Source organism: Hypomesus transpacificus, chromosome 7 (assembly GCF_021917145.1).
Source record: "Hypomesus transpacificus isolate Combined female chromosome 7, fHypTra1, whole genome shotgun sequence".
Lineage (NCBI taxonomy): Eukaryota > Metazoa > Chordata > Actinopteri > Osmeriformes > Osmeridae > Hypomesus > Hypomesus transpacificus.
Genome location: NC_061066.1, coordinates 4,871,060 through 4,888,770, shown reverse-complemented (window position 1 = coordinate 4,888,770; position 17,711 = coordinate 4,871,060). Strand labels below are relative to the sequence as shown.

The window sequence follows — 17,711 nt, the reverse complement described above, 5'->3', positions numbered from 1 at the left end:
TGTCATGTACCACTAGCTACTGTCGCCTACCACTCGCTCCACTTTCACGTCCCACTCGCTACAGTACAGTACAGTTTTGGTTCTAACCGCTACTGATTCCCTCTTGCAGGGGAAATGAGAAGACAACTATTTCATTCTACTCTTCACTCTTAGTATTTAAATGAGCAGATGTAAATGAGCAGAAAAAAATATGAGCAGAAAAAAATATGCTTTTAAATATATGTAATCTTTATAAATAAGTAGGCTATGCATTTTTATATAAAATATAAAGAAATATCTAGCCTGGCTTCCAGCCCAACTTAGCCCCGCCCACAAAAAAATTTGGTCGGGAAGTTGGGTCTGGAGGGTCTCGTATTGGGGACAAACTATATAAAACCAGGAGCTGGGCGGACCAATGAAATTGCCAGGGCGGGCTTTATACGATGATGGACAGATGATCAACAGTAACGTAATCAACAACGTCACCAAAGAGCGCTTGGGTTGAATTGGTTTTCAACAAACAACATATTACGTTGCTCTGGTTGTAGGTCTATCCAATTGAGCGAAGAGGCATTTGTTTTACGAGTTCGGTTGAAACACGCCCCATAGTCACAGCCCAACGGAGAGTTATCAGACTCATATTCTGACTAGAATTATGAGTATGACAACGTCAGGCTAGCCGTCACTGTTTAATACATTTTAAAATTCTGCACGAGCTAAACTCCTCCACGACAAAACTGCCAAATTTGTTCTCACCTCTGTGTGATGAATTTGAGTCCGTGGAGGCTACCACAGTCATGCTTTTTGCCCCAAACTTCAAGATTATTGGGGCAAAATATTTAAGTTTTTCTCTGCGATCTTGGAGATTCAGATAGAGTCAGACCCTCCTTTTAATAATGTTGGGAATATCTACAGAGCTAAGGAAAGATATTATACAGATAAAGATATAGCCGAAGGCAAGCACACCCCGATAACAAATATACATTACATAACAATAGTATGCCTTACTGACAGCAAGGACAGTAATTATATTTCACACCTGCAGATATAACTGCCACTCGTGCATGATTATACAATGTATAATTCCTATAATAAATATGTAATTATAATTCTATAAAAAGTCCTTGCGTACAAAGTCAGCTGCAAGCGAGAATTAAAACAGAGGCAAAGAAGCCACAACACGCAAGATAGTTTCTGCTTGGACAGTGTTGACTCACTGTCTGCGCACTTGAGTTCTGCTAATGTGAGACCACATGGCTTTTGGGGGGAAGAAAACAAAGGGAGACACTAGCCATCTTATGATTCATCATTTAAATGACTCAATGCTTTCAAGTGACATAAATGTGACCTGATATTTTAATTGGACACTCAAAATATTTGTGTACAGTATATGCAGTCTGAGCCCTGTTACAATATTCAGATAGAACATTGCAAATTGAAAACTATTAAATTTGAGTTGCCACTGATATCGCTCCATAGGTCATTGCACATCTGAAGATCCAGTGTGCTTCTAACTGTGTACACATATTGTTACGTGCACACCTAGTGGCAGGATGAGGGATGGTTCATATTCCTTTCTCGGAAGTAACTTTTAAATGTAACACTTTAGTAGCGCGGCAGCCTTGTACATGGTGGTGATGGAAAGGGGAGTGGGACTATGCCCTGTGTCCTGATTGGGGCCCAAGTAATCATGGGGAGGTGTTTAGCCCTTTTGAACTCCCAGATGACTGAAAGATGGGGGAACATCAGTTTGTTGTGGACAGATGTAATCCATCAATGCTGACCGGTTGTCTCCTGGGTTTCTGTTTCCCCACTGCCTGTCCACCTGTCCTTGTGTAACGCCGTGCTTAATGTACATATATATATAAACTGATCGAATCTACCAACCGCAAGCGAGCTGTTTGCCGAACGGAACAGCGGCTTGAGCTGTCCCGGAGACCGGGGTGGGAGTCTACCTGGCTGGGGGTGAGTTTTCCTGCTTCTCCTTCCCAGTTTCACCTGTCGGGGCCCGCCGCTGTTAGCCATAGCATCGGTGACAGTCTGCTAATATTCCCCCTAGACAACGAGGACCGTAACAATTGGGGAGCTTATCCGGGATCTGAAGATCAAACTGTTTGGGTAATTATATTAGCTAACAGGTAGGCTATTTATTATGACTGGTTAGACTAGAACAGCATTTTTTGCTACAGCTCCGTTTGTTTTCTCAGGCTTGTTGCTAGGTAGCGGACAGTGGTAAAATTTGAGGTGGGTAAACTATGAATTGTATTATTTATTTATTTACAGGGTCGTCAAGTTTGGAGTGAGATTCCCAGAGACCCCCCCCTCTCCTCGAGACGAGCTTTCACGTGTGTCCGCGTCTATTTTGCTTACCTATTAGCGAACGTACGGTCGCCAAAAAACTACACGCATTGACCTTGAGACAGACGCATTTAAGCCCCTTCGCAGAGGCTTGAGAACACTTTATTTATTTATTATTACGTTTCATTAGGCCTATCTAGATGGAACCAGTAAGGTTGGCTTGTATCTGCATCATCGTATTTGAAAGCACATTATTAATAGCAGGCTAGCCGTTTGTCCCTGTCTTAATGCGATGTTGTGCGAACCAAAACAACGTTTACAAACGTGAATTGATCTTACTCTGTACTTGAGGCCTTTTGCGGGCATCTGTGGGAGTGGGAGCACTCGATGGTCACTTCCAAAATCTCCTGATATGCATGGCTTATTAATCCATTCCGAACAGGTAGACCAGCGATTTTCAACCGGGGGTCCGCGGCGCCATTGCAGGGGGTCCGCGACACGAGCCCATGTTGATCAGTCCACCATTTATTAGGTTCCTCCGGTAGGAGGGAATCTATTGTTATTGTTGGTATTCTTATTATTATTATTATTTTTCTTCTCCTTGCGCCCCAATATCTAAAAAAGTCCCTTGTCATAAATGTTCTAATTTGGCACATTGATACTACATCCAAGTGGGTACCCCCACACCAAATATGGGCCACATCGGACTATAGGGGGCGCCACAGGCCACGCCCAAAAGTCTGATTTTCTGAAGTGATGGCATTTCCACCTTATTGCTCCAATTCTTCTGAAACTTGGTGTGCATGCCTCATTTTTCATGAGGAACAAAAAAGCTTCAAGAACCCATAAGGTCCGCCATGATGGATTTTCCTGTACAGTGATAATTTTGGAAACATTCTAAATTCCTCTGCTCTTGAACCAAAGGTCTAATTGACTTGAAATTTGGTACAGATATGTATCATTGACGTATTTCATAATGTTACTTAAGGCAATTGAATCAAGTACAAAATGGCTGAAAGGGGTGTATTTATGTAAATGTCCACATTGCGTCAAATTGTTTGTGTCACTAAATCAAATGCATTTTTGAAGGATGGTTCAAACCTAATAGGCTTTAAGGTGACATGCCTCTGAAGTATCATGCAAAGTTTTACCTTGATATGTCAAAATATGACTTAATTAAAGCTGTTTGAACTTGGACCAAATCTGACAATGCTCGCCATTGGAGAAACAGCTTTTTTGATTATCCAGTTATTGAACTTTGTGCATTCCATGCCTGGGAATTGCTCAATTGGCTGAGATGTAGTGCTGGAAAGCAAAGGGTTTTAGGTTCAAAACCAGTCAGAAGCATAGTTTTTTAATTTTCATTCTGACAAAACGGTTTCTAGTCTTCCGATAAATCCTCCGGTTGTAAAACATAGCCAATGCGTGTTTATTTGAGCCCATGCTAGGCATGATTTGAAATTCCCTTCAATGACAAGTTATAGCACTCCAAACAACCTTTTATAAAAACTATAAGTAAGTTATTCTTTACAGCAGCAACCCAGTCATCCTGTTGTCCCATTTTTATAGGAAATTTATAATCAGTTTCAACGTTGGCTAAATCTAACAACGCTCACCACAGGAGAAACAACATACTTTTTAATACAGTAACTGAACATGACAAGGTTCAAGACTGAGAATAGCTCAATGGGCTTGGATGGTGACCTGTAAAGTATAAGGTCGTAGGTTGGAATCCAGCCATAATCTTATGGCCTTTCATAATTGTGATTATCTGTTTAGTTCAATGGGATGACATCATTTCGAAGTACCACAAACAATTTCACCTCGGTATGTCAAAATATGATTGAATTAGAGCAGTTTCAACGTTGGCTGAATCTAACAACGCTTACCACAGGAGAAACAGCTTACTTTTTTTATACAGTTACTGAACATGACACTACTCAACACTGATAATAGTTCAATGGGCTGGGATGGTGACCTGTAAAGTATAAAGTATTAGGTTGGAATCCAGCCATTATATTTTGGCCTGTCATAATTTTTATTATCTGTTTAGTTAAACAGGACGACATCATTCTGAAATACCCTGCACAAATTCATGCAATTTCACCTTGAAATTCCTAACCTTTGTCGCAAAGCTGACCAAAGCTAATACTCTGCCCTTTCTATTCATACAATCTCAACAGTTGGTGTGTAGCAGAGAGGATAGAGACTGACTTGTAACCTTATGCTCATGAGTTCAAATCCCCATTCAGCCTATTGTTGTTGGCCAAACATGAAGTAGTTTTGCTCTCTTGTTGTCCAACTCTCGATCTTCTACAGTGTACATGTTTATAATATTTTGTGGAGGAACCTGCATCGCTGCTTGCAGCTATATTTCATTTTTTTTTCTTATTAAATTCACTACACAGATTTTTCTAGATTTGTTTGAGTTTTTTTTATTTATATTTTATTGGTGTTCAGAATCTCACATTCACATATTTAAATGTTTCAGATTCTATGTATATTGTTTGAGGAAACCAATTGTTAAAATCAAATCAAATCTATTTGTATAGCCCTTTTTACACGCAAGCATGTCACAGAGGGCTTCACATACACCCATAGAACTGCCCCTCAACCAACCTAAATCCTCAAGGAAGACAAGGAAAAACTCCCAGAAAAACTCCCAAAGGGGGAAAAATTGAAGAAACCTTGGGAGGAGCAATTCAGAAGAGGGATCCCCTCCTCCTTCCTTCTATCCACACGCACACACACACACACGTAGGCGCGCGCGCGCGCGCAGGCACATCAGTGGGCCGAGGATTACTTTCTAGTAAGAATGGTGGTCCCTAGGACAAAACCAGTTGAAAACCCCTGAGGTAGACTTATCCACAACGTGTGTATGTGTACATACTTCGTGGATCCTGACTGGTGTCGCCGCCGCAGCCGCAACGCATTGGTTGGAGGGTCACAAATCATATACGGCGCAGATGAATGATTCAGACTACAGCGTTTATATGTTAAACAATATAACATTTTGTCTTTGGTGTTTTCAAATTACACCAAATTTATTTCGGATTATTCCAACGGCAGAATACGAGGCGCAGGAAACTTACATGTGCATAAATGCACATAAACGCTATTTAGAGGCGGATAAACGCGATTTTCGAATTTCGGGAGGTGCGTAAGCGGCGTTTATGTGCGTTTAGCCCCCACTACATCCCTGGTAGCGGATCTAAGTCGTGAAATCAGGAGCTAGTCATGCTAGATGAGTGTTAGTAGCCGGTAAGGTGATTGAGTTTGAGTATTTTTGATGCCAGTTACTCTGTCCTTAGAAGTGGAGGTTATAATTTATCCAGGTTTTATGTCAGTCTTGACATCTTGGACTCTTGCTGCCTGGGACCTTTGTGCGTAAAGGGAGGAGCAGGAATCTAGGGAGCTGTTGGCCCAGTTGGAGTTGGGACGATAGAAGCCCACAAGGGGGGTGCCTCTTTGGAGCACCGTTTTGTTGTGCGCTCCGCCCTACCTATGTACCAATGTTCTCAGAGGAAGATGTGGACACTTTTTTTGCGGCTTTTGAAGTCGTGACTCGGAAATGCGATTGGCCCGAAGCTAAATGGCCTCTGCTGGTGCAGTGTGTTGAAGGGAAAGGCACAAGTGGCTTTTGCAGCCTTGGATCCTCGCCTGCGGTTGGAGTATGAGACCTTGAAAAAGGCTATTCTGACTGCCTATGGTGGCGTTCCAGAGGCGTACTGGCAGCAGTTTTGCTCAGTGTGACGTAAGGAACGTGAGTCTTACCTATATTTGTCTAGGAAATTAGGGGTAGCGTGTGAAGGCTGGTTGAAGGCCACAGAAACGATTTTGAGCAACTAAAAGAGTTGATGCTACTGGAGCAATTCAAGAACTGTGTCCCCAGGGCGGTTGAGATATACCTCCTGGCATAAAAAATCTGGCACTCAAGTGGAGATCGATCGAGATGTCGTCATGGTCCCCAAAGAGAAAATGTTCTCCCTTTCCAGCTAAATCAAATTGATAACCATCGGACTGCTTGTTTCAACAAGATTACTGGAGTAGTGAAGCTACACCCGGTGACTTTGGGCTTAAAGAATGGCGCAGAGAAAGTTGCATAACAAAGACTTAGCTCTGAGGTAAATATGTGGGAAACTGCTTCCTAGACATGGTTTTATCGACGTTCAAAAGATTACGTTAAACAAATACATTAAGGTACTTAACATATCATTCAAATCAATTTTCTGTTTTTAGAATAAAGAGCGACCACTGGTGGGGTACACCGTCAGTTGAATAGAACAATATCAATGCTGTTAATTGGCCTCTATAACTACTATAACCCAAAGCCTCTAATCTATAGGCGTATTACCACATTTCTTACAAATACCGCTTGTATTAGCAAATACCGCTAATTCCAAGTGCTTCAGAACAAGATTTACACTAGTAGGTGCATTCTTATAAACAAGACAAAAAAAAATGTCACCGTGTCTTTGATGGTAATGTAAGGGTCCTCTTCATTTGTGCTAAACACTGTAAGTCCAGCCAGACTGTCACCCAGGTTGGAAGTAACTGCCATATTAAAATCAAATACAGAGTACAATAAGATGATACAAACAATGCAGGGTTCTGTGTGACAAATTTCTCTTAGCATATTGATAAATTACCAACCTATTAGCAATAGCACACAGATTATAGCGTGTTTTGTGTGAAAGACACAAGGATCGGGTGTATTTAAAAAATATATTTTAATTCAAATTAAAAAAGACAGAGGGACAGAAAGTGCACTTTCTTGTAATGCAAAGAAAAACTCAATATTAATATACCTGCTAGAATCAGACCATAATATTATAACCACTCTTACCTGTGTCCTCCTCGTCATATTTATCCAAGCCATACTCCGCTAACTCATCTTCTTCCCTTCCTGCTTCATTTTCATCCTGTTCTGGTTCCCGTTTTCGGGCAGCCTCTGCCTCGTCACTCGTCTCCTGCCCACTGGCCATACCCTCATCATCTTCCTCCTCTTCTTCATCCCTACGTTCACTAGGAATAGAGAATGTACATATGTATTTAAGGTTATAAGGTGAAGCGTAAATACAATTAACAGTGATGTTTTACTCAGTCAAAAAGAACTACATGAGAAGATACACCTATCAGCCATAACATCATGACCACCTGCCTAATACTGTGTAGGTCCCCCTTTCACAGCCAAAACAGCCCAAACCCGTCAAGGCATGGACTCCACTAGACCTCGGTGTGCTGTGGTACTGGCACCAGGATTTTAGAAGCGATCCTTTAAGCCCTGTAAGTTTTGAAGGTGGGGCGTACATAGATCACACTTGTTTGTCCAGCCCATCCTACAGATGCTTGATTGGATTGAGATCTGGGAAATTTGGAGGCCAAGTCAATACATTGAACTCTTTATGCTTAGTGGCAGGGCGCATTATCCTGCTGAGAGATGCCAGTCATTCGGGAATACCGTTTCCATGAAAGGGTGTACATGGTCTGCAACAATGCTTAGGTACATGTCAAAGTAACATCCACATGTATTGCAGGACCCAAGATTTCCCAGCAGAGCATTGCCCACAGCATCACACTGCCTCCGCTGGTATACCTTCTTCCCATAGTCCATCCTTGTACCATGTGTTCGCCAGGTAAGTGACGCACCGGCACCCAGCCATCCACATGATGTAAAATAAAACATGATTTGTCAGACCAGGTGATGCTCACGTGCCCAGTTCTGATGCTCACGTGTCCATTGTAGGCGCTTTCAGCAGTGGGTACGCAGCCCCATACAGTAGATCCAGAAATTATTCACAGCTCTTTACTTTCTCCACATTTTATGTTACAGCTTTATTCCAAATTGGATCCCCTCAAAGTTCTACACACAATACCCCACAATGACAAAGTAAAAAAGGTTTGTAAAATATTTTTTATAATTTGCAAAAATTCTCTACTTAGCACACCTATTTTTTGACAGTTTCTCCTATTCTTCTTTACAGGACCTCTCAAGCTCCATCAGGTTGGATGGGGAGTGTCGGTGCACAGCCATTTTCAGACCTCTCCAGAGATGTTTAATCGGGTTCACGTCTGGGCTCTGGCTGGGCCACTCAAGGACATTCACAGAGTTGTCCCGAAGCCACTCCTTTGTTATCTTAGCTGTGTGCTTAGGGTTGTTCTCTTGTTGGAAGATGAACCTTTACCCCAGTTTGAGGTCCAGAGCGCTCTGGAGCAGGTTTTCATCAAGGATGTCTTTGTAAATTGCCTTGCATTCATATTTCCCTCAATCCTGACCTGTGAGTCCTGAGAGTGCTTCAATGACTTTTGGCAAACTCCAAGTGGGCTGTTATGTGCCTTTTACTGAGGAGTGGCTTCCGTCTGGCCACTCTACCATACAGGCCTGATTGGTGGAGTGGTGCAGAGATGGTTGTCCTTCTGGAAGGTTTTCTTCTTCACAGAGCAACGCTGGAGCGCTGATGCACTGTGTGTTCTGACACCTTTATCAGAACCAGCATGAACGTTGTCAGCCATGTGAGCTACAGTAGATCGTCTGTTGGATCGAACTACACGGGACAGCCTTCGCTCCTCATGTGCATCAATGAGCCATGGCCGCCCATGACCCTATCGCCGGTTCACCGCTTTTCCTTCCTTGGACCACTTTTGATAGGTGCTGACCACTGCAGATTGCCGTTTTGGAGATGCTCTGACCCAGTCGTCTAGCCATCACAATTGAGCCCTTGTCAAAATCACTCAAATCCTTACGCTTGCCCATTGTTTCTGTTTTTATCACAACTATAGGACAAAATATTAACTTTCATGCCATGTCAGTGGTCATAATGTTATGGCTGAGAGTGTATATACTGTTTATATACGAGAGAGACTTAACTAGCTACATACCCAAGCTGTTCTTTTGCTTCAGCTATGATGCGTTGCAATTCCTCTTTGCTCAACTCCACCTGTTACAATAGTGCGTCATTATAACAGTGGTTTGACACTGACCGATATGAATAAAAAATACATCATTACAGAATGTATGGCAAGCCTAGTAGCGATGCAGTTCACTGGTAAAAATTATTTTTGGTATGTCAAAATATAACTACAATTGTTGCCATGTAGATGACACCAGAGACTACACAAAGTCACAACGCCTAAAAAGACAACAAGGATTAGATTTTCATTGCTTTAGGCATCATCACTTGCTGAACAACCTTTCAATTGGTAATTCATAAGTAGGTTTTTGGGTACCCTAGGGCTAGGCGGTATGACGGTATATTCTGTGCAATGGTAGAAATGTGCCTACCGGGAGAGATTTGGCTATACTGTTTAACCGCGGTATACTTTTATACTATATTTTTGTATTACACGTGTATATTAAATGTCTGGTTTTTGTATTGTATAAAAGCTATCATATAAATCGCATTCTTGCAATATTTAGAATTGTAGTTTAACTTTTACTTGATTTGCTATTTTCGTTTGACCTTGAAGCACACTTGCGTTGGTCTGACGGAATTTTGCACATCAGCCAATCGGAACGCTCGTACTCCATTTCTTAATTGAATTTACAGAACAATTACTATACCGTGATATATACAGTAACCGTGATAAAAATTACTCATACCGTGATAGAAGATTTTGGCCATATTGCCCACCCCTAGGGTACCCTATAGCCTACTGTTATTTAACCCTTTTCTTTTAACCTTCGCAATGTGGGGGGTCTGAGACAGCCCAATGGTTAAAAGAAAATGCTTCACTTTGTTTTAGTATGCGGTTAAGTTGTCGCAATACCAGATCTGCCAACTTTGAAGAAAGTTTTTGAGTACCAGGAGAGTTTCAGTTGGCACACGGTCATTTCTCCACTCACCGCCATATTATCCAGTTATTCAACATAATAAATCAGCTATGAAGAAAACGATACAATCATATATTCTTGACAACAATTCCTTTAATGAATAGAGATCTTTACATTTTGCACATTTAGAATTTCAACTTGGGATGAAAAAAAAAAAGCTCCCATTAAAGTATATTCCCTATTTAGTTGCAGTGGCACTTGCTATTGACTGCTTTGCCTCATAGCTGGCTGACTTAGCCTTTTTGAGCAGAGCATTGCTGAGGCCTTCCATGTGACAGACATACCCCTTTGCAGCCATGCTCACCTTTCTGGTCACCAAGGCGCTTATCATTTCAGTTCTCAGACTGGCTCTGTATTGGGCCTTGTTTTTAGTGACAAGACTGAAAATCCTCTCGCAATCAGCATTGCTATGGAAGACAACAAATATCCCAAGCATAACTGCTGACAGGTTGGAGAAGACCTCCTTGCCTCCTCTCTTCAACAGAGTCTGAAGCAGCATTCCAACAATAATAATAAAGAGAAACAGGAAAACAATGCTTAACAGCATTCTCACAACTAGAAAAGGCTGTTCCTGCGAAACAGCAGTTAGAATGCTGAAAACCTGAATGGGGATAGCTGACCATGCTAAAAAAGCTGAAAATGTTGTAGAAAGTTATAAGCTGAAGCTTCAAAGCGCCCGAAAGGAATTTTAAATAGGGGCTGGAGCTGGACGAAGGCATAAAACTACAGAAGAGAAGAAAAATGCGAAACAAAAAGTGAAAAGAAATCTGAAAGAAGAGAAACAATGCATGGAAATTTGAAGATTTGGCTGAAAATTATTTGCTGGAGTTTCAAAAGCTCTGACATGTATTTTATAAAAGGACCTGCAGCAAGATGATGGCAGAAAAGTACAGAAAAGAGAAGAAAAATGCAAAAGTACTGGCAGTTGGAAGGTACTGCTGTGAAAGGTATTTTTTAAAGGACCTGGGGCAAGATGAAGGCAGAAAACAGAAGAAAATAAGAAAAATGCAAAACAAAAAGGGGAAAATTTCAGAAAGATATGCTGCAGGAAAATGTGGAAATATAGCAGAAAACCAGTTGCTGAAGTCTGGGTTGAACGAATTTGAAGGTGAAAGGAGAACACTGGAATTACTTGAACTTGCTGGAAAAAGGTAGCAACCGTTGGTCATTGGCAACAGACTGGCAACATTTCTAACCTAGAATCTAGGTTTCAGGTTCAAGACAGAGGAGAAACTAATCATGCGTGCCTGCACACCCAGTCCTGTTCAGACACTTAATTTAAGATAATATTCAAAATAATAATTCATAGTGCATGGTTGCCGATGTTGTCGTTGTCCTTGGTGAGTTTTTTATACATAAATAACAAATTCATGCTACATCTAACCAGCAGATCATTTCTTCCAAGTGTGTCAAAGTGGTATGTATTAACACCGTAGGCTTGAATAATAACCGAAGGCGTGAAGCTAGAGAGAGGATGCAATGGAAGATTTCCTACATAAACTAGTTCTACTACTTCAAATTGAAAAAGGAGAAGATATTTAGAGTAAAGACAAGTTACTTAACATCTGTGTTCAATATCGTAAATTAAAAGTAAAATCTTTCCAGTTACGAAGCGTTTGTTCGTAGGATTAACGCCAGCTGCAGCAAACACTTACCCCAGCCCCGGTTTGGCTGTTCGTGACGGTCAGCTATGACAGTCGAGCCTCGATTTTTGCAGATTTCTGTAAAAATCTAGCTAGATTATGTACACGTTAAGATCAATGTACATACCTTGTTTGGCCAATTTGGTCGATTGTGGAAAAAAAAGTCGAACCGTTTTTAGTTATGGAGAGCCATCGCGCAAGCTCGATTATGAGAAATCTAGCTAGAATCCGAACCTCAAACAAGTTAATCTAGACGCAAAACTGTACGTCCAATCCAAAAAATAAGGATATTTTCCGAGACCCGAGACTCTGCCGACACCAGCGATGTCCTTTATATGTGTGTGTGGTCAGAAATCTAACTATCTGCAGTTTCAAAATCTTGTTCCTTTTGGCTTTTTCTGACAAATTTTACCCACCTCTCCATTGAAGTTAGTGAGAGAATTTGAAAGGCTGCTCTCGCTTCAAAGCTCATAGCTGAAAATCTGTAAATGTGAGCTCTTTAGTAGTTACATTGGCTGAAAGAGGACAATATCCTACATTTTAAGGTATAACTTGTTTCTGTAAGTTAAACTATATGAACGGTAGAGGAATTTGTTTGACAATTTAGTTGAATATCAGAAAAAGCGCAAAATCAAGAAGAAGCAAACATTTTCATGTATTTCAAACTGTCATAATTAAAAATTTGCTGAATATTTGAAAAAGCTGAATCATTTGGGGATAGCTGAATGTCTTGTGAATATTTTAAAGGTTGAATGGTGTCTCAGCTGAAAGTATGCTGAAGTAGTTAAGTTTGAAAGAGGAGAAAGATTTTTTAATGATTTGAAAGGATTTACCATTACTTTTAATGGGAGAATAATTTGCACAAAAACCTTATTATTTCAAAAAGTATAAAAGTGAAAAATGAGAAATGTCATAGCACACATCGCCTGAAGGAGCTGAACATTTTGATACCAAATGCTTAACAGCATCCTCACAATAAGTATGCAAAATAACAATAGTGTTTTTTCTTGCAGCAAACACACTAATTACTTTAGAAAGAATAATTGTTGACGGCTGGCTGGGACTAACGTACAGCAAACCACAACTTCCGCAACCGGAAGTTGCACCCATAATCATTTCTACAGTAGACCCCCTGAGAATAAGGTGAATACCGTAGCTAAACTCTATTTGTTACTTTAATTTACCTGTGTCTTACTTGAATTGGAAAAGGGAAATCTAGCAGCCAGTCTCCATTATACTGATTTTTGTCAGGCAAGTGACAATTGGCACACAATGAGGGCCAGGCAGATGAAACAGAAGTTGACAGGAGCCCCCACAAAGAGGAAGAGAGAGGTTTGTTCTGATAGGAACTGTGCCAACAGTTATAAAACTAGTAAATAGTTGTATATATACAAATAGTTAAATTTGTATATCCCTTAAAAATCCCAGAACGTCCTGAAAGTCCCACAAATCACCCTACCCTTTAATGCAGTGGTTCCCAACCCTGGTCCCCAGGGCACACCTGTCCTGCATGTTTTAGATGTTTCCCTGCTTGATTCAAATGAATGGTCATAAGCAGGCTTCTGCAGAGCTGGATAACGACCCATTCATTTGAATCAGGTGTGTTAGAGCAGGGAAATATCTAAAACATGCAGGACAGGGGTGCCCTGAGGACCAGGGTTGGGAACCACTGCTTTAAAGAACTCCACATTGGGACAACCCGGGAACGTTCTGGGTAGGGATGGGCGAACGATGCCTTGTGAAGCTTTGGTGGTTTCTTCCGGATTGTGCCGGCCCAAAGAGCCGAACTATCGGCGCATTGAAAATGAACAGCGTCATCTAGCAGCCGCTTAAACTGGCTGAATGAGGCGTAGTGGTTGTCTCCGACGGTAGACTACCCTACGTTATTCAATATTTAATTAAGGCTACATGTGTTCATTTTGATCTGATATTAGTTCTCACACATTAAAATGTTGTGATACATCCGTAGGCCTTTAGAATTATGTCATTTTCTCACAGTAAAAGTTAAAGAACATCGTACGAGGGTCCCTGCATTGGGGCGCGAAATCAGGATTCCAGATTCGCATTAACAATATGTTGTCGTACACTGCTTTAACCAACTACACCACCGAAGGAATCATTACATGTTGTTGCGGGTGGACGGACTTTATACGATATGGTCTTTATATCAATTAAACTAGATAACACCGATTTTTTCTTAACATTTGTGATATGTAGGTCTATTGTGAACTGGGGGAACTTTATTTTTACAAATTATTATTACTGTTGACAATGTTGACGAATCATCAACATTTGTTTTCTGGGCACTGTATAGACCTACCTAGTCCTATCATGTTACGTTTCATTTCAATAAAATAACACAACACAAATGCACGGATTTATAATTATTACTATACGGATTTGGCTAAATAATAATGACTGATGGAAGAAACTCTAGCAATGCCTGGTGCTGCTTCTCTGACAATGTGAGAATTGTCTTTAACAAGAAGCGGTGGCTTCGTTCCTTCCATGGCTCTGGTTCAGAAGAGCGGCAAAACTTCGAACCATTTCGTGACGTTTGAAGCATTGAACGTCATCTGTCACGTGGTTTCGTAATTTGGTACAAGCTCCAAAACACTTTTTCGAAACTGTGCGTATTGGTTTTGCGACACAAGCATCGATGCGTCAGTGCCATACGTCCCATCCCTAGTTCTGGGAACGTACAAAGCAAGGTCCTTAACACCAGCGGGGAAGTTTGGGGAACGTACAATTTCTAGCTGGGTAATGAATAATCGATTATTGACAGAACGAAATATACACCCTACTACAAAATTCATTTTTGAATATCTAGAAATCCATTTATTTTCATGTCATGTAAAAATGTATAAGAATATGTAATGTAACAATTGTAGACATCCTACAGTTAACAAGCTACTGTTTCAAACAGCGTGTCTTGTTGACATGTTAGCATTGCTGAGCTAACAAAATACTGTAGTAACTTACTTTATCTGGTGTGTTTTTGGACACTCCTTGCATTACCCACCCAACACATGTAATCTGGGAGCTCATTCTTGATCCGTTTCCACGTAAAACAAATCAAATCGATACAATGTACAATTACACCATGTACAAACAAGGAGGTCTTCTTGGAGATGTGAAAACATCCGCATGCATCCACGTGTTCGGGACCTACAGCCAGTTCGATGTAGCAGCCACGCATTGTCGCATCGTCATAACGTCATCGAACAATTTACAAAGCATTTGCCTGATCAGAAAACAGAAAATTTCCAACGTATTTATTTGCTATCACTGTTGATATGTCTAAAATATCATTCAGTCTTTGGCCACAAGTCTAGTAGTTTTTATTTTATGTCAATCCCGGCATTAATTTAAGTCTGCAATGGGTTTGTTTTATAAACTCAGTGGCAAGAAAATGTAGTATGGCATTATCTAGTGGAATTCACTAATTATTTCTAGGGACTGTCTGATACTTGAATCAAACTATTGTTGTATTTATTTATTTAGGTATTTAGCTAGTATGAATACTTACTACAAATGGTAGGCTATATGCAAAAATAAGCTAAATGACTCGTTTAACCAGATAGACAGATATACAAATAGCTAGACAGATGGATTAATACAGCAACACTAATAAAAAATAAACACAAGGACAATTTTAATACAAAAGCCATGTTCTCAGTGTTTGACTGAAAACACAACAAAAACAATCAAAATGAATCCTCATTTAAAACAATTGTTCATGTCATCTTCCTTGAGTCTCAAACTTGAATCCCCTACTGTGATTTTCTAAAAACATGAACATTATCTCCAATTCTTCTGGAAAGCTGGATGCAAATTTATTCAGATGTTCTTACACGTTTGTAAAACTTTTTTTCTTTCTATAATATACAGCACAAATTAAAGTTACAAGACACAGATTAAAATGTATATGTTGTTCATATAAAGATTATGTAAATTCTTAAGAGAAGAAAAAATACTTTCCCATCAACAGTTTCATTTCTGCCACCATCTCAATGTTCCAGGTTTTAGACCACTTTCAAGAAATATTGTATAAGTACTATATTAAAATTCTTATCACTTTGTGATTTGCCTTGGGGTAGTGACAAACTTTACTTAAACACTTACCACTATACAGTCTATGTAGAATTACATACAAGAGATTTAACAGTGTAACTGAAACAATCAATTACATGATAAGTTTCTAACATCAGAGTTGTTGGCATCAAGTAAGCACTATATCATTGCATCTTGAATGAGAAAGGCAAGTCATCAGTGTAAATCCACCTCTGTGTCCACAGTGTATTCAAGGACCTTGTCAGTAACTGGCCTCAAGCGCTTGGTTACCAATTTGAGGTTAGCCTCATGAAGGATGACCTGGGTCAAGTACTTCTCTCGTTTGATCTGTTCTTTTACAGCGTAAGGTACATCCGGGATTACATAGGCCAGTATGAACTTGGTGAGGTACACAATGTGCTGGTAGAAAAGAAAATGTGAAAAATAGTTTTAACAGGCTGGTTGATGACCTGAGATGCACAGTAGAAACAATTCAAATGTTTGGATCTTAAGAGCTTTTGTACAAAGCAAGATCTATAAATAATATTACTCTTGTTATGAAATATGGTAACAAATATTATTCTGGTCCCAGTTGTAACAAGTTTGGATTTACTCACACTAGAATTACTCTGCACCAGAAAGATTGTCATACTCACCTCTACAACGATTATAAAAGCCATTTTTGCAGCTACCACATGCCAGTAGTAAATGCTGTATTGATATTCTCTGTGATGTCCAGGTGGATATCTGAAATCTCTGTACCTAAAGTAATAAGTACAATGAAACCGTAAACAGTAAACATGAATTAAATGAAACAGTAAACAAATAGAAAACATGTTTCAATTGTAACTTAAATTGTTATGTTCCTGCTTGTTCGGATATTGTCTAACGATCAGAAGAAAAACATTTGTCATCAAATAATACCATAGTTTGTTCATATTTAGATGTTATGGCTTCAGTGTACCTGCAAGTGGTGATGTTGTTAAGCCAGTATGGTGTGTTACGTGGTCTACTGTCAATGGAGAAGTCCTTGATGTCAAACACGGAAAGCGTGTTGTTGATGTAGCCCTCCATAGTATGATTGGATTGGTCACCATATGGGTACACAGAGAAAGACCAATAGTACACCAACCGAGGAATCATGTCAGATGTAAAGGCAATAATCATTGCCTGGAAAAGAAAGTTTATTCCTGATTATCTTGCCTTTGATCAAATACCACCACAATGCTCACAATGAAGCAAATTGCCAGAACTTCACAATCACAAAAAACTCACGTTTGTTGCCACAGCCAAAATTGCAATTCCCTGAAGAATAGGCTGCCAGGCCCCAATGTCCTGGGCCTTCTCTGGCACTATGCGGCGGAACTGGGTGGTAATCTTCCAGGCGTCAACTCGGATCTCAAACAGGTTGTTGACCAGTGCCAGTACTGGGGCCAGTGGGAAGGATGCCACAAACAGTGTCACAAAGCCAAACTGGATTACTGTAGGGGAGCAAATCTCAAATACACGCAGGCACAAACACACACACACACACACAAAATCTCAATTAATTGTATCACCTATTGTCGGAAATATGGAATCTACCTTCCCCACGTTTTTTTTTTTGTGCTTTTTTTTTTTACGGACATGCTTTACACACAAACATGTAAACGTACACAGAAGGTTCCTTCTATCTTACCCATTTCCAAGTATTCATAAAAGAGTCCCAGCTTTCCAAGGGGCTGAAGCTGGTAATCCTGTTCCCAGCGAGGAATAATTTTTTCTGAGCCCACACGAGTGCAGTAACGGAAAATCAAATTCTTGACCCACCTGTTCGAATCAGAATGGGCTTTATTCACCATGTAATTTCAAGTAAAAAATGCATTTTCTGTGGCAAAGACGGTGCATACGATAAACATATACGAATC

General features: G+C 40.2%; 2 protein-coding genes across 5 annotated transcripts in view; both read right to left on the bottom strand.

Annotated features, from left to right (window-relative positions):
• The window catches only part of pwp1 (PWP1 homolog, endonuclein), a 75,493-nt gene extending 60,414 nt beyond the window's left edge, over positions 1–15,079 (bottom strand). Inside the window, exons 1-4 of the mRNA XM_047022625.1 lie at positions 14,734–15,079; positions 9,157–9,215; positions 7,124–7,302; positions 6,746–6,831 (exon numbers count right to left, since the gene is read on the bottom strand). Of these exons, the coding sequence (XP_046878581.1) occupies positions 6,746–6,831; positions 7,124–7,302; positions 9,157–9,215; positions 14,734–14,799 (390 nt within the window). The 5' untranslated portion in view covers positions 14,800–15,079. The remainder of the gene's footprint in view (positions 1–6,745; positions 6,832–7,123; positions 7,303–9,156; positions 9,216–14,733) is intronic.
• Positions 15,080–15,384: 305 nt separating this feature from the next.
• Positions 15,385–17,711, bottom strand: part of ano6 (anoctamin 6) — an 88,850-nt gene continuing 86,523 nt past the window's right edge. For all 4 annotated transcript variants that reach the window (XM_047022621.1, XM_047022622.1, XM_047022624.1 and 1 more), the window contains 5 exons: positions 17,483–17,613; positions 17,080–17,285; positions 16,769–16,974; positions 16,461–16,566; positions 15,385–16,224 (listed from right to left, as the gene is read on the bottom strand). In XM_047022621.1, coding sequence (XP_046878577.1) covers positions 16,021–16,224; positions 16,461–16,566; positions 16,769–16,974; positions 17,080–17,285; positions 17,483–17,613 — 853 coding nt within the window. In that variant the 3' untranslated portion in view covers positions 15,385–16,020. The remainder of the gene's footprint in view (positions 16,225–16,460; positions 16,567–16,768; positions 16,975–17,079; positions 17,286–17,482; positions 17,614–17,711) is intronic.